This window comes from Rhamphochromis sp. 'chilingali' (assembly GCF_963969265.1).
Source record: "Rhamphochromis sp. 'chilingali' genome assembly, chromosome: 1".
Classification (NCBI taxonomy): domain Eukaryota; kingdom Metazoa; phylum Chordata; class Actinopteri; order Cichliformes; family Cichlidae; genus Rhamphochromis; species Rhamphochromis sp. 'chilingali'.
In genome coordinates this window covers 29,807,160-29,820,057 of record NC_137929.1, presented here as the reverse complement: position 1 = coordinate 29,820,057, position 12,898 = coordinate 29,807,160, and the positions used below count along the sequence as shown (strand labels likewise).

Sequence of the window (12,898 nt, the reverse complement as noted above, 5' to 3'; positions counted from 1 at the left end):
TGCTCGTTATAAGGCAACACATTCAGAAATAAACAGTGTTTTTGTGACAGGCTGATGGTTTTTTAATGCTTGTGTGATTTAGAGGTCAGTGAAGACAAAATTCTTTAAAACCCGACTTTTTGGAAGCAAAATACAAATCATGAAGGATGGGTCAACACTTTTACTCTAGCAGGGGAAGTGTTAATTCACCAGCTTAAAGTCATGTCGGTGTCCATCCATCCATCCTTTTTCTGACTCTTATCTAGTCCAGGTCATGGCGGCAGCGGTCTAAGCATGTTGTGGGTCTACCCTAAGGCAGGGGTGTCCAACTCCAGGCCTCAAGGGTCGGTGTCCTGCAGGTTTTAGACGCGTCCTTGATCCAGCAAGCTGACTTAAATGGTTAGATTACCTCCTCAACATGTCTTGAAGTTCTCCAGAGGCCTGGTAATGAACTAATCATTTGATTCAGCTGTGCTGACCAGGGTGATATCTGAACCCTGCAGGACACCGGCCCTCGAGGCCTGGAGTTGGACACCCCTGACTTAAGGCCCCCTCCTAGTATGACATGCCTGAAAAACTTCACCTAGACCTAGGAGTTGTCCAGAAGACACCCTGATCTGATACCCAAACCACCTCAACTGGCTTCTTTCAGTGTGGAGGAGTAGCAACTCTACTCTGAGACCAAGCTCCTCACTCTATAACTGGCAGTCTAATCGCCAGTTGTGTATTCTCAAGGTATTTCTTGTTAAATGAGCATCTTCCCACTTCCACAGAGTAAAGAGCAGGAAGCAGGGAGTCTTAGCTATCATCATCACACACGTTCCACCAGTGTATTGCCAAAATGAAACTCCCAGACAGTCCCGGGCATCTGGGATTTGTTTTGTTTAGGCATGAGATACAACCATTACATTAGTTTTTGTATGTCATAATTAATAATAATTTATTGTTAATAGTTTTGTGTATGTATATACATCAGTTTATATATATATAAAAGACTGAAGAGCAGTAACATTATGTGACTTTTAAGACCTTTTATAAGGTCCAAAACAACATGACTGTTATAAATCTGTTAAATCAAGTGAAACTTCAGAGCTAGTTCAATCAGAAAAACCAGTATCTGAGGTTCTATAGATATTTGTTTTAGAAGTCCTGTCTATCGTCTCCTGCAGCACTTGATTGGGACATTTAGAGTGCCGTCTAATTCATTTTCCATATTGACAAAGAAGAGAAGATTGGAGTGACCATTAATGCCAAACAAATCTTTACATTCAAGAACTCCTGAGAAGAAATGAAACACGCTGCCTCGAGGATTCGATGTGTTGAAACGCTCAATAGCAATGCTCGGTGCTGCTGGAGTTATCTTAACTGAGAATGAGAGAAAAATCTCAGAGTTTACCAACTCCGTTTTTCGGCCAGAGAGTCAAAACTTCTTTGACATCACTTATTTAAACATTATCGACTGTAAAGCGATTATGTCTATAGCCCGAGCTCAGTGCAAGCACGAGCCGATATGAGCCTGATCGAGATTCTGTGTACAGTACGGGCTCCTCGAAGCCTTTCATTATTATCCCAGTGTCCTGTACATATCTAAGCCCGGTCTCAGTTAAACAGTCTTCACATTCCAGTCCTGTTCTCATTACTAACCACACACACGCTGCCCTTTATCTTAAGGATACTGTGGGAGTTAAAACACAGTGTTTCATAGAGACCACAGCGATGGCTTCCTGCCAGCTGTAGCCACAGCCCGGCCAACCGTTTGGATTAATACAGTGTTCATTGTCTCATTTAGAGGCGTCTCCGTGAAGGTCACGCGGTCATTTTCTTGGCCACCAGCGAGCGCGATTGAAGTGGTCCGATTGTAAAAATGGATTATGTGCAGCCATCTGTTTTGCTATTAACAATGGCTGGGTTACCATGTTATTAAAGATAATAAAACTATTGAACGGTTGTAAAAGAAGACTTGTGCATACACACAGAAACAGCGGAACTAATGAAGAGTTTATCTAGTCAAAATGACACAGCATAGATGAACTGAAGATAACTGCAGAAAGTCAAATGAAGGCCACGTGACGACACAGAATAGAAAAAAAAAAAACCTGTTGGTCCACAGAGCAAATGTCCCAACTATTAAAATTTTAAATGAGCATATATTTAAAAATAATAAAGTCACTTCACATCTAAATCATGTTTTGTTTTTATTTTTTATTTTATACAGCATGTTTTGGATTTCAGCACTGTGGAAAGAGACTTGAATGAATTAGCACCACGGACAGAGCGAGGCTCACACTTAGGTCTGTTTCAGCACCACGGAGAGAGACAGCACTGCATTTTGGCAAAGGCAATGGTTCAGTTGCATTTTTTAAATGGCCTTTCGTGTATGTGAGAATCACCTAAAACCTCACTGTACATTTTAAAAGACTTTTTAAATGACTTATTAGCAGCTCTCAGTGCGGTGACAAGTTCTAGGGCTGCTGCTAACAATGCCGTCAGTTTTAAGTTTTAGGAAGACTCTGGTGACTCCATCCATCTATCCACTTGGGTACATCCTGGACAGGTTGCATGAAAACTAGAAAAAGGGTTAGCTGTTTCTCCTCACAGCTGTCTGTCCAGGGTTTACCCCACCTCATCAGAAATCATCAAAAAAAATGCCTGTTTATATATTTAACCTGTCCAGCATGTGATGTCAAAACTGTGGTCTAAAGAAAGACGTGCGTATACTTCATAGCAGCACAAAACGTAGCAGAGTAAACTGATGCAGGAGGGTAAAGTAAGTCATGTAAACTGAATCTGCAGGAAGTGTCATTTGTAATTACATAAAGTGTTATGAAAGCAACCATAAAATTCTGCTGCAAAAGAGCATTAAAATGTTTCAGTTAGTGGTAACGGAAATAAAACAGAACTAAAATCTAAAGTTTATGATCCAGATGACTAGAATGCAGGCTCTATATTACATCATATCTTCACTCCGACCAACAGCTTTGTTTCTGTCTTGAACGAGCCACTTTCTCACGAGGCAACACTTATTACCTATTATGCCTCGATATCCTCTGAGCGAATTTCCTCAAAGTGCCTCAGTGGGAAATGAAACACCTGTAGGCTGAATAACTAACAAACACCTCTTCGTCACAGGAGCGCAGGATGAATTACGAGTAGTTCGCTGGCCTTGACGGAAGCTGCAAATGTTGATTAAATTGTTGCAGCACTCAGGTTGTTACATCGAAAGGGTCATGTTACAGCAATTTTGTGTGAACGTGGAGGTATTTAACTACCAGCTCATCACCATCATCATCATCCTTGAGGCTCGGGCGGGGGGGGGGGGGGAAAGAAAATTGGAGAAATACTTCAGTACGCCTTCAGGCTTTTCTAACAAATCTATTTAAAAGCATGGGTTGTTCCATAATTTAAGTATTACTGTTGCCTAAAACTAACAAAAGAAAAGCTGTAAAGTGGAGAGAATAATAATAATAAAAGACAAAAAAAATGGTAAATTAAGTCCAAAAGCAACATTTACTTTTCACTTCACCTGACTTCCAAAAGTATTTCTGCAATTATTTTCCATCCTCCTTCCCCAAAGTTGCAAAGCTATGACATCACCGTGGGCGGCTGTGGCTCAGGAGTTATTAGAGGCCATCTAACCCGAGTCGCCCGGCTCAGTCCAGGTGCTGGGGCCATAGAGTAAGCACCGTATGGATCTGTGTGTGTGTGATTTGGTGAATGGGGCTTGTAATGAAATGTGCTTTGAGAGCGCAATTAGAGGAGAAGCTCTATATAAGCACCAGTCCATTTACACGATGCGCTTACAATGGGCGCTGTGGTAACAACACCAAAGCAGCAATATTAGATGGAGTGATTTACAGTGGTGCATATCAGCGCGCCGCACGCGCCTCCTGAAGTGCTTTCAAAGTCCACTGGAGCCGGGCCTTGTCACAAGCTTTGCCATTTATTTGCAATGATGCTGAACGGCAGCCGAGGACGGGCGGTGTCCAGATCGACGTCCTCGGCGAGATCATCTCTCAGAAATAAAACGGCGAGGCCCGTTTCTGTAACATTTTTGTATTTTTTGCGCTTTGATTTTTCCATCTTTGAAGTTGAACTTTCCTACACAGTTGCAGAGTGTGTTGTTTATCTACTCAACCATGTCTGCTATTACAACTACCCACTGCTCCCTTAAATTATTCAGACCCCATCTGCCTCGGATAACAGTACAGATCATTTATTAGAAGATTCCTTCGCTGTGAAAATCACGTTGATTCGGTTTCATGAAACTGCAATAACCTTACTGATGTTACTGTTGTATGACATCATTCAGCAGCAGTATCTCCTAAACTTAAAAAAAATCTAAAATAAATCACAGGTTGTTGTTAAGGCTCAAATCTAAATTAGAATCTGGGGTGAACTCGATTAAAATGCCATTTTAACTGATACCCGAAGAAAAACCACAAATCATTACTACATCTTAAACACGTTACCTATAGAAGGTGGTTTGAGGCAGGCCATACATCCAGGGCTGCAGCTCCAGGGGTGGAAATTCGGTGAACGGCGGGACGATGAGGGAGAAGATCAGAGACAGGCAGACAAAAAAAGCAGGCAAGACCACCTAGGAGGATGGTGACAAATTTAACAGTCAAAAAAAACCAAAAACGACTTTCTTTTTTTTTCCTTTTAACAGTTTCTGCTCTGCCCCAGACATTTATCTTACTCTTTTGAAGCAAAATGTAACAGAAATCAATTAAAACAGATTTCGCTGAAGTCTAGGGAAATAATTGCAGCAGATAAAAAAAAGGAGAAAGTAACGAAACTGAAACAGTTTTACGACTCGCCAAAGTTTCTCGAGCAAAATCAGAAACACAAATCCTTCATGCTTCCTTTTTTTTTTTAATTTTAAAGCCTTGAAGTTCCATTTAATCATGGATGTGCTGCACAGTTCCTGCACAGATGCAGGAAGCGAGTTGTATTCGTTTTATCGCCAATATAACGTCACAGCACGCAGCGGGTGGACGGAGTCGGAGCCACATTCCTTTTAAACAAACACAAACAATCATTATTATGCATCGTTTTAGGATCCCTGCACGTGCGACCCACGCGCGCGTTTTATGCACTCGGAACGGTCGACGAGAGATCGATTTCACCGCCGCGTCTCCACCGAGCCGCCGCGCTGTTATTGCATTCCACGTGGCGCGGTCCGGACTGATGCGATCTACAGCGGCGGGGCACCGACGCAATAATGTGTACACATTAATATGCTCCCCGCCAACTTGTTTGGGCACTTCTCCATGCTTTATGAGTTTGATTAAACACTTCCAACACTGCCACCATCATCTGGCCACTCTGATGTAATTAGTTTCTCGCAATTCTCTTGTCTTGAGGGTGTGTGTGTGTGTGTGTTTTAAAAAAAAACCAGACGCTGCAACAATACTACCCCCCACCCACCACCCACCACCCTCCAAATCCTCTTTTCTTCATCATGTAATTTGCTTTTCATTATATTGTTAGAGCTGACGAAAAGGTCTGTGTATGTGTGGGGGGGGGGGGGGGGGAGTGCGAGATATCTTTACTGTTTAATCATTCATAGGTCGGGGTGCGCTCGGCAGCAAAGGGGAGGTTTGCACACACTTGATTAATTGCAGGGCATGCAATTTGCAAGGCCAATTCAAGATGCTACAATTGAAATCCTGAATTTACTACATGGAGCCATGGCCACGGAAATGTGCTTGGAGGGAAGATAAAGAGCAGCAATGAGACTGAAAAGCTTAATGGCAGACCGCAGAGAGAAGGAACTATTCTTGTTCTGTTGCTCCCTCGCTCTCCCTCCCTCTCTCGGCAGTAATTGCAGGTGACAGCTGGCACTTCTTCCATTGAGAGAAATCGGCAAAAAAACAGGGAGAAGTCATTATGCTCACAAAGCCAAAGCACTCACATGAACAATGCATGAGTTTATCGCATTCTCAAGTTTGGAGGGGATTTAAAGTAGAGGATGGGATTATATGCAAAATGGGTAAAAACACAAGATGAATAAGATGTGTTGTGTTGTGCTGTGTGTGTGTGTTTTTCTTTTTGCAGCAAAGTCAAAAGCCTCATTACAAAACAACCATTCGTGTCAATCCAATTACACCGGTGAATAATAAATTTAATGCCACAGCTTGCATTAAAGTGGATAATAGCAGCTCATTGAATATTTTTCTGCAGTCTTAAAGAGGGATATTATGTTTTTCCTTGTTTTCCATGGTATATGGTAACTTTAGGTACACCTTGCTAGGACAGGATTAGACATTTGGTGAACATTCAACAAGGTGCTGGAAACACTCCTCAGAGATTTTGGTCCACGTTGACATGAAAGCGTCGCACAGTTGCTGCAAATCTGTGATGTCAATCTCACGTTTCAGGGCATCCCAAAGGTGCTCTGTTGGAGGGAGAGCTGGTGACTGTGAGTGCAGTGAACTGTCATGTTGAGGAATCCAGATGGAGATGGTTAGGCTTTACCTGCTGGAAGTATCCGTCAGAAGATCGGCACCTGAACCATTGATACAAGACAGAATGGATCCATGCTTTTGTGTTTATTTATTTATCTCGCATTGTTAATCAAAAGCAGATAGAGCGTCTTTCCCGCCTTCTATTGCTCAAGTTTGGTGAGCCCGTGTAAACTGTAGCCTCAGTTTTCTGTTCTTAGTTGACATTAGTGTCACCCGTTGTGTGGTCTTCTGTTGCTGTAGCCATCTGCTTAAAGGCTCAGAGATGCTCTTCTGCATACCTTGGTTGTAACAAGCGGCTGTTGTATTGACTGCTTGGTTTAAATCAGTCTGATTTTTCTTCTGACCTCCGGCATCAACGAGGCATTTTCTCCCATGGATCCGCAGCTCACTAGACATTTTCTCTTTTTCAGAACATTCTCTGTAAACTCCAGAGATGGTTTCGTGCTCAGACCAGTCCGTTTGGCACCAACAACGACCACGCCACCTTCAAAGTCACTCAAATCACCTCCTTCTAAAGTTGAGTTTGAACTTCAGAAGGTCGGCTTAAACACGTCTGCATGCCTAAACGTCCTGAGTTGCTGCCATGTGATCGGCTTAATATTAATGTTGCATCAACAAGCAGCTGAACAGATGCACTTAATAAAGCCAGTGAGTCTATATACATATAAACAGTGGTGGATATTCATATTAACACATGGCTGAAGCGTCAGATGATGTAAATCAGTGTATTTACATGTAATCTTTGTGGACTGAAAGCTTTGTGCTGCTGTAAATGTGCAGTTTTAGACTGTTGTTTTTCTACTTGTGTGTCCATGTGAAATACATAGGCCCATAGCTCTAGCTGTGAGCACCTACATACTCTTCAAGCCTTCTGTTTTAGAGGGGCAGCCAATCAGAAGAACATTAAATAAAGGGTATGAACTGCACCAAGCTCAAGCCCCAGTATAAGATTAGCCCACTAAAGTGCTTGTTATTGCTAATAAAAGTTGATATCCACAACTTTAAACAAAAAGAAAAACACAGTTAAACTGAACAAATTAATATTTTATCAACTATTTTCCTGTTAGTGCTTAAATGGGGAGTTGCAGTCAGTTCAGTTCAGAGTGAGCCCCAAACACGAGAAGCCTTGAAGTCCTCGGCGCCACAACATAACCAATAACCGCCTCTGCCCGATTCTGACACTGCCAAGACTCACCCGTCCCCAACTTCCAGGTATTAGGTATTTAGGTATTTATTTATTTATTGTCATTGTCAAGAACAATGAAATTGCGTTTGGGGCTTCCATACAACCCAAAAAAAAAAGAAGAAAATAATAAATACCCCTTAAAACCCAAGTGTACATATTTAACCCAGTGTGACTCCAATGCAATAAGACAATCCTTAGCAATAATGTTCGTAGAAATTCAGACAAAGACCTGAGAAACATGACAAAATACAACAGTGCAACCCATTCAAATCAAATCAAATCACTTTTTATTGTCACATCACATGTGCAGGCACACTGGCACAGCACATGCGAGTGAAATTCTTGTGTGCGAGCCCCACAAGCAACAGAGATGTGCAAACACAACAACACAAACGAGCAAAATACAAGAATGGCCAACCTGAAACTAATAAATATATGTACAATATATAATAGTGTATGCATTTCTGGATGTGTATACTAAATATTTTCCTACGTGTGTGTGTGTGTGTGTGTGTGTGTGTGTGTGTGTGTGTGTGTGTGTGTGTGTGTGTGTGTGTATACACATTTTTACAAATTAAATAGTAAAAAAATAAAATAAAATAATAATAATAATAATAAAATATATAAAATATACAGAGTTGAATATGTGCAAAACAAGTGGCATTTATATACAGTGTGGAGTGCATAATGTTGAAGTTCCAGTAGTGAAGCTGAGGTGTCTATGACGTGTTCAGCAGTTCAATATTATTGTACTGTGAGATATGATATCAGATATGATAGTTATCTATTTAAGAAAGAGGGGGGGGGGGGGGGGGGGGGGGCAGGAGGGGGAAGAGAATAAAGATATAATGCACCAATGCAGACCAGTTCATTGCTATTAAGAAGTTGGATATGGTTATTGTCCGTGAGAGGGGGGCAGAGAGTTCAGGAGCCTCACAGCCTGTGGATACAGGCTGTTGGCCAGTCTGGATGTTCTGGCCTGTATAGACCTGTACCTTCTCCCTGAGGGCAGCAGATGGAAAAGGTGGCGCGCAGGGTGATGTTGGTCCCGCAGGATACTGTGCACCCTCCTCAGACAGCGAGTGGGGAAGATATTACTGATCTCTGGCAGACTTGTTCCAATAATTCTGCCAGCTTCTTTCACCACCCGCTGGAGTGCTTGCTGATCGGCCTTGGTGCAGCTGGGGAACCACACTAGAAATCCATACGTCAGAACGCTGCTGATGGCACAGTTGTAGAAGTTCAACATCAGAGATCTGGGAATGTGTGCGCTCCGCAGTCTCCTCAGGTAGTAGAGGCGCTGTTGGGCCTTCCGTGCAACTGAGGTGATATGGTTGCCCCAGGACAGGTCCTCGGTCACAGTTACCCCCAAGAATTTAAAACTGCTCACCCTCTCCACCGCCTCACTGCCAATGAAGAGAGGCAGATGGTTGTTATGACCCCTCTTCCGGAAATCTACAATGATCTCCTTGGTCTTTTTGGTGTTTAAGACCAAGTTATTGTCGTGGCACCATGACTCTAGTTGTTGCACCTCTGTCCTATAGTTTGTCTCATCATTGTTGGATATAAGTCCGAGCACTGTAGTGTCATCTGCAAACTTAACAATGAGATTGGACGCGCAGGAGGAAATACAGTCATGGGTGAAGAGAGTGTATAGCAGAGGGCTCAGAACACACCCCTGAGGGGCACCGGTGTTGACCACAAGGGTGAAAGAGGTGTTCTTACCCACTCTGACACTCTGTCTACGGTTAGTGAGGAAGTCCACAATCCAGTTGCACAGAGAGGAGTTAAGTCCCAGTTGGTGGAGTTTGGGACGGAGTTTGTATGGCCGGATGGTATTAAAAGCCGAGCTGTAGTCTACAAAGAGGAGCCGTGCATAGGTGTTCCTGTGTTCCAAGTGCTTCAGTAATGTGTGCAGCACTGTGGCGATCGCATCCTCGGTTGACCGGTTCTCCCTGTATGCAAACTGGTGCGAGTCCAGGGATGGTGGAAAAGCAGCTCTGATGTGTTTAATGACCAGTCTCTCCAGGCATTTGGCGGGAATGGGGGTGAGTGCCACAGGTCTGAAATCGTTCAGACATGTGACATTTGACTGTTTTGGGATGGGAACGATGGTTGCTGCTTTGAAACAGGATGGTACCAGTGAACAGGACAACGAGGTGTTATATATAGAGGTGAAGACGTCCGCCAGGTCCGCAGCACAGTCTTTTAGCACCCGGCCCAGCACTCCATCCGGCCCGGCCGCCTTCCTGGTGTTAATGCTCCGGAACACACGCCTCAGCTCATGAGTGTTTTGTCACTTTAGATTGTGTTCTTCATACGCCGTTGGTTTTAGAAATGACCGTTTCTGAAGTTAAATGTCTTTTTTTCAGCCCCATAAATCACTCCTTTTGTGTTTCTCGCCGCAATCTCTTTTATATTCCCCTAACCATTTGTATTGGAGCAGATTACCTCACTACACAATCATATCTGCTGACAATGGGAGCTGTTGACATGACAGGGCGGGGGTGGGGGGGGGAAGAAACCCTTTAACCAAATGAATAAAGAGGAAGAGCCGTGAGGTGTGCCCTTGCAGACAATGTGCTCCCTTGTACATCCGCATTCACACACTTATCCTTCTATTCCTGCTCTGCGTCCCCACTAAAGAGGGACGTCCGAGATTGACAGTGACTAATGGGGGGCTGGTACTGCAGCAAATTACAAGAAGAGCCCGCACCTCGCAAAGGTGAAACACTGCTCGCTCTCCTCCTCTCTCCTCCTTCCTCTCACACAGGAAAGGATGAGCTGCACTCTTTAGTTTTCAGCTACGGTTAGTTCCCCACAACGGCTGCTGTCACATGCAACGGCACGACGTCTACGTACGCAAGGAGTTTGTGCGCGCGTGTGAGCGCAAGCACACTTTAGGTCAGAACACACTTTTTACAAGTTGAGAAAATAATCAATGAAGTACCTGGAAAACTGCTGTTTACTGAAATTGGTTTTGACTTGTTTAAATTACGTCTGCTTATTGGTTTTGACTTCTGAAATTATGTTTATGAGGAGCAAAATAACATAGACATACACTTAATAAGCTAACGGCAATCTGTTGTCTCTGTAATTGTTATGCGATTGCATTTAATACGTGGCTAATGAAAGCACATGATTAGCACGCGGTGGAATGAAGGAAAAACAAATCATGGGTGTCACTTTGGCTTTCTGGTGCCAATCAGGGCGATCAGGTGAAACTGATGGCGCTAACTGAAGCCAGCACACAAACGGATTCACGGCTTCCCGCCTGCAGACGTGCTGTTCTTTCAAAGTGCGACGCTGACACTGAAAAATATATACCTGGACTCAGATATTGACATTTTCTTTTCCAGTTACAGAAACTGACTGATTGGATCCAAACACTCAAACCTCCTCCACCGCACCAATCGCAGCCTGACTTTTGTCCTCTGGGCGTGCTTTTGGTACACCCACGTGTGCCGTCGGGGAGATAGAGATGATCATCGGACGTGCACTTTACTGACACGACGCTACATCATCCTGGACGCTGCCGTTCACATCTTTCAACGCTCATATTCTGCCGTCAGTTTCGATTTCTCTCCCAACATTTTAAACCCCGTAACTATTGACTCCATCAAGATGGATGAGTCTTCCATCCAGGTTTTAAATGAGCTCACTCTATCACATATGCCATTAACTGATTTTGAAAGCTAACATGTATTTTGCGCAATCCTACCTTGATCCTCCCATGCAACCCTACTAGCATAACCCTTCAATCCATCAATATGACAGACTGAGGCCATTACCTGGGCAATGAGTCCTTTGCGGCTCCTTCGGGCGTGGTGGAAGCGCTTAATAAAGAGTGCCAGGAACTGCTGTCTGATCAGCTTCCATCCGGTGATGACCGCGGATCCCCTCCCGCTGTCACTGGGGCTCTTCCTTATGTCTGGAATAGGCGTTAACCTTCAGCATTATTTATCATCTATGCCTATGTAAAAGATCTGCTGAGAATGCTTTTCAGCACCACTAATGGGCTGATCAAAAAAATAACTTAAGTGTTAAACTGGCCAGCAGCACTAGCTCATTCCTCAAAGTGGCAATTTTACTCATTTCATGTATCTAGGCCTGACTCAAAAGGAAAACACTGACAAACACAGGCCGTGGACACCTTTTGTTTTACATATTTTCATTATTAAGAAGCACTTTTCTTTTCTTTACAGGATTCACTGTGAAAATTTACAAAAAAGCTTGAATCAAAGGCCAGTTTTGTGATGCAAGGCACACATTTAAGGAGTGAAAAACAGGTGAGATAATGTGTAGTGAAAGGGAAGCCTGCTTGAAAGTGAGTTTTTCTTGGTATTATGCTGTCTCACCTGAGGGGAAACAATCAAACTGAAGCCAAACTATATCAAATTAATAACTGAGAAACAAAGGATGTGGTGTGAAAAAAATAACAGTTGTAAAGATCAAACCATTGAGGACAAAACAGAGTATTTACCTTCAACTTTACTTGTGAACTTTTCTAGATGAGAAACAAAAAAAAGACCAAGATTTAAACAGGAAGTGCAGTTCATTTAACGAGCTTTTAAAACTCTTAAATTTAAAATATTGCTAATAAATCTATGTTTGCCTAATTTAAAAAAAAATAATCTGTGATAAATTTGAAGGACTTGCCACTCTTCCCGGTGGTTTGCTCAGTTTTTGAGTGGACGCTGGCAATGCTGTTCCTCTTGGCTTCGCGGGACCTTCTTTTGCTGTCTCTCACAAACAGCTCCTTTGTCGCTGTGGGAATACAAATAAGATATGTTGTTATGGCCTGACCCAATTTAGGGTTATAAATAACAATAAGAACAGCAACCTGCACTGCAAGACGCCATATTATTCCCTGCAAAAGCACAAACCCAGGTGTTTCAGGAACACGAGGAAATCTGATTTTTTGAGATTAGGCCGATAAGTGAGGTTGCTCGGCAATGGCTGCAAACAAAAACTGTGAAAAGATGGGAACGGGAGATTTAGCCATTGAGGTCAATCAGTGACACATAAAAGCAGAGCTGGAAAGCGCCGTGTCTTTTTTATTTCAGTCGTCCTTCTCTACTGCAGCAGACGAACCCAAACCAAGGAAAATAACTTCTACCTACATCTGAGTCATCTTTTGCAAGTACTGCTATAAAAGTGACTCGTGGCCTGAGAAGCCAGTGAACGTGCGCTTAGTTCATCGTCATTAATGCAGTCGTGCTGATTTCTGAGACCTTTACACACAGCAATTAAATCCTGCTTT

The 12,898-nt window shown here is 43.1% G+C and overlaps 1 protein-coding gene across 1 annotated transcript in view; it reads right to left on the bottom strand.

Moving 5' to 3' along the window:
• LOC308402380 (phospholipid-transporting ATPase ABCA1) overlaps window positions 1-12,898 on the bottom strand; it is a 202,689-nt gene that overhangs the window by 94,367 nt on the left and 95,424 nt on the right. Inside the window, exons 27-30 of the mRNA XM_080891181.1 lie at window positions 12,295-12,402; window positions 12,119-12,142; window positions 11,427-11,566; window positions 4,449-4,576 (exon numbers count right to left, since the gene is read on the bottom strand). Coding sequence (XP_080747307.1) covers window positions 4,449-4,576; window positions 11,427-11,566; window positions 12,119-12,142; window positions 12,295-12,402 — 400 coding nt within the window. The remainder of the gene's footprint in view (window positions 1-4,448; window positions 4,577-11,426; window positions 11,567-12,118; window positions 12,143-12,294; window positions 12,403-12,898) is intronic.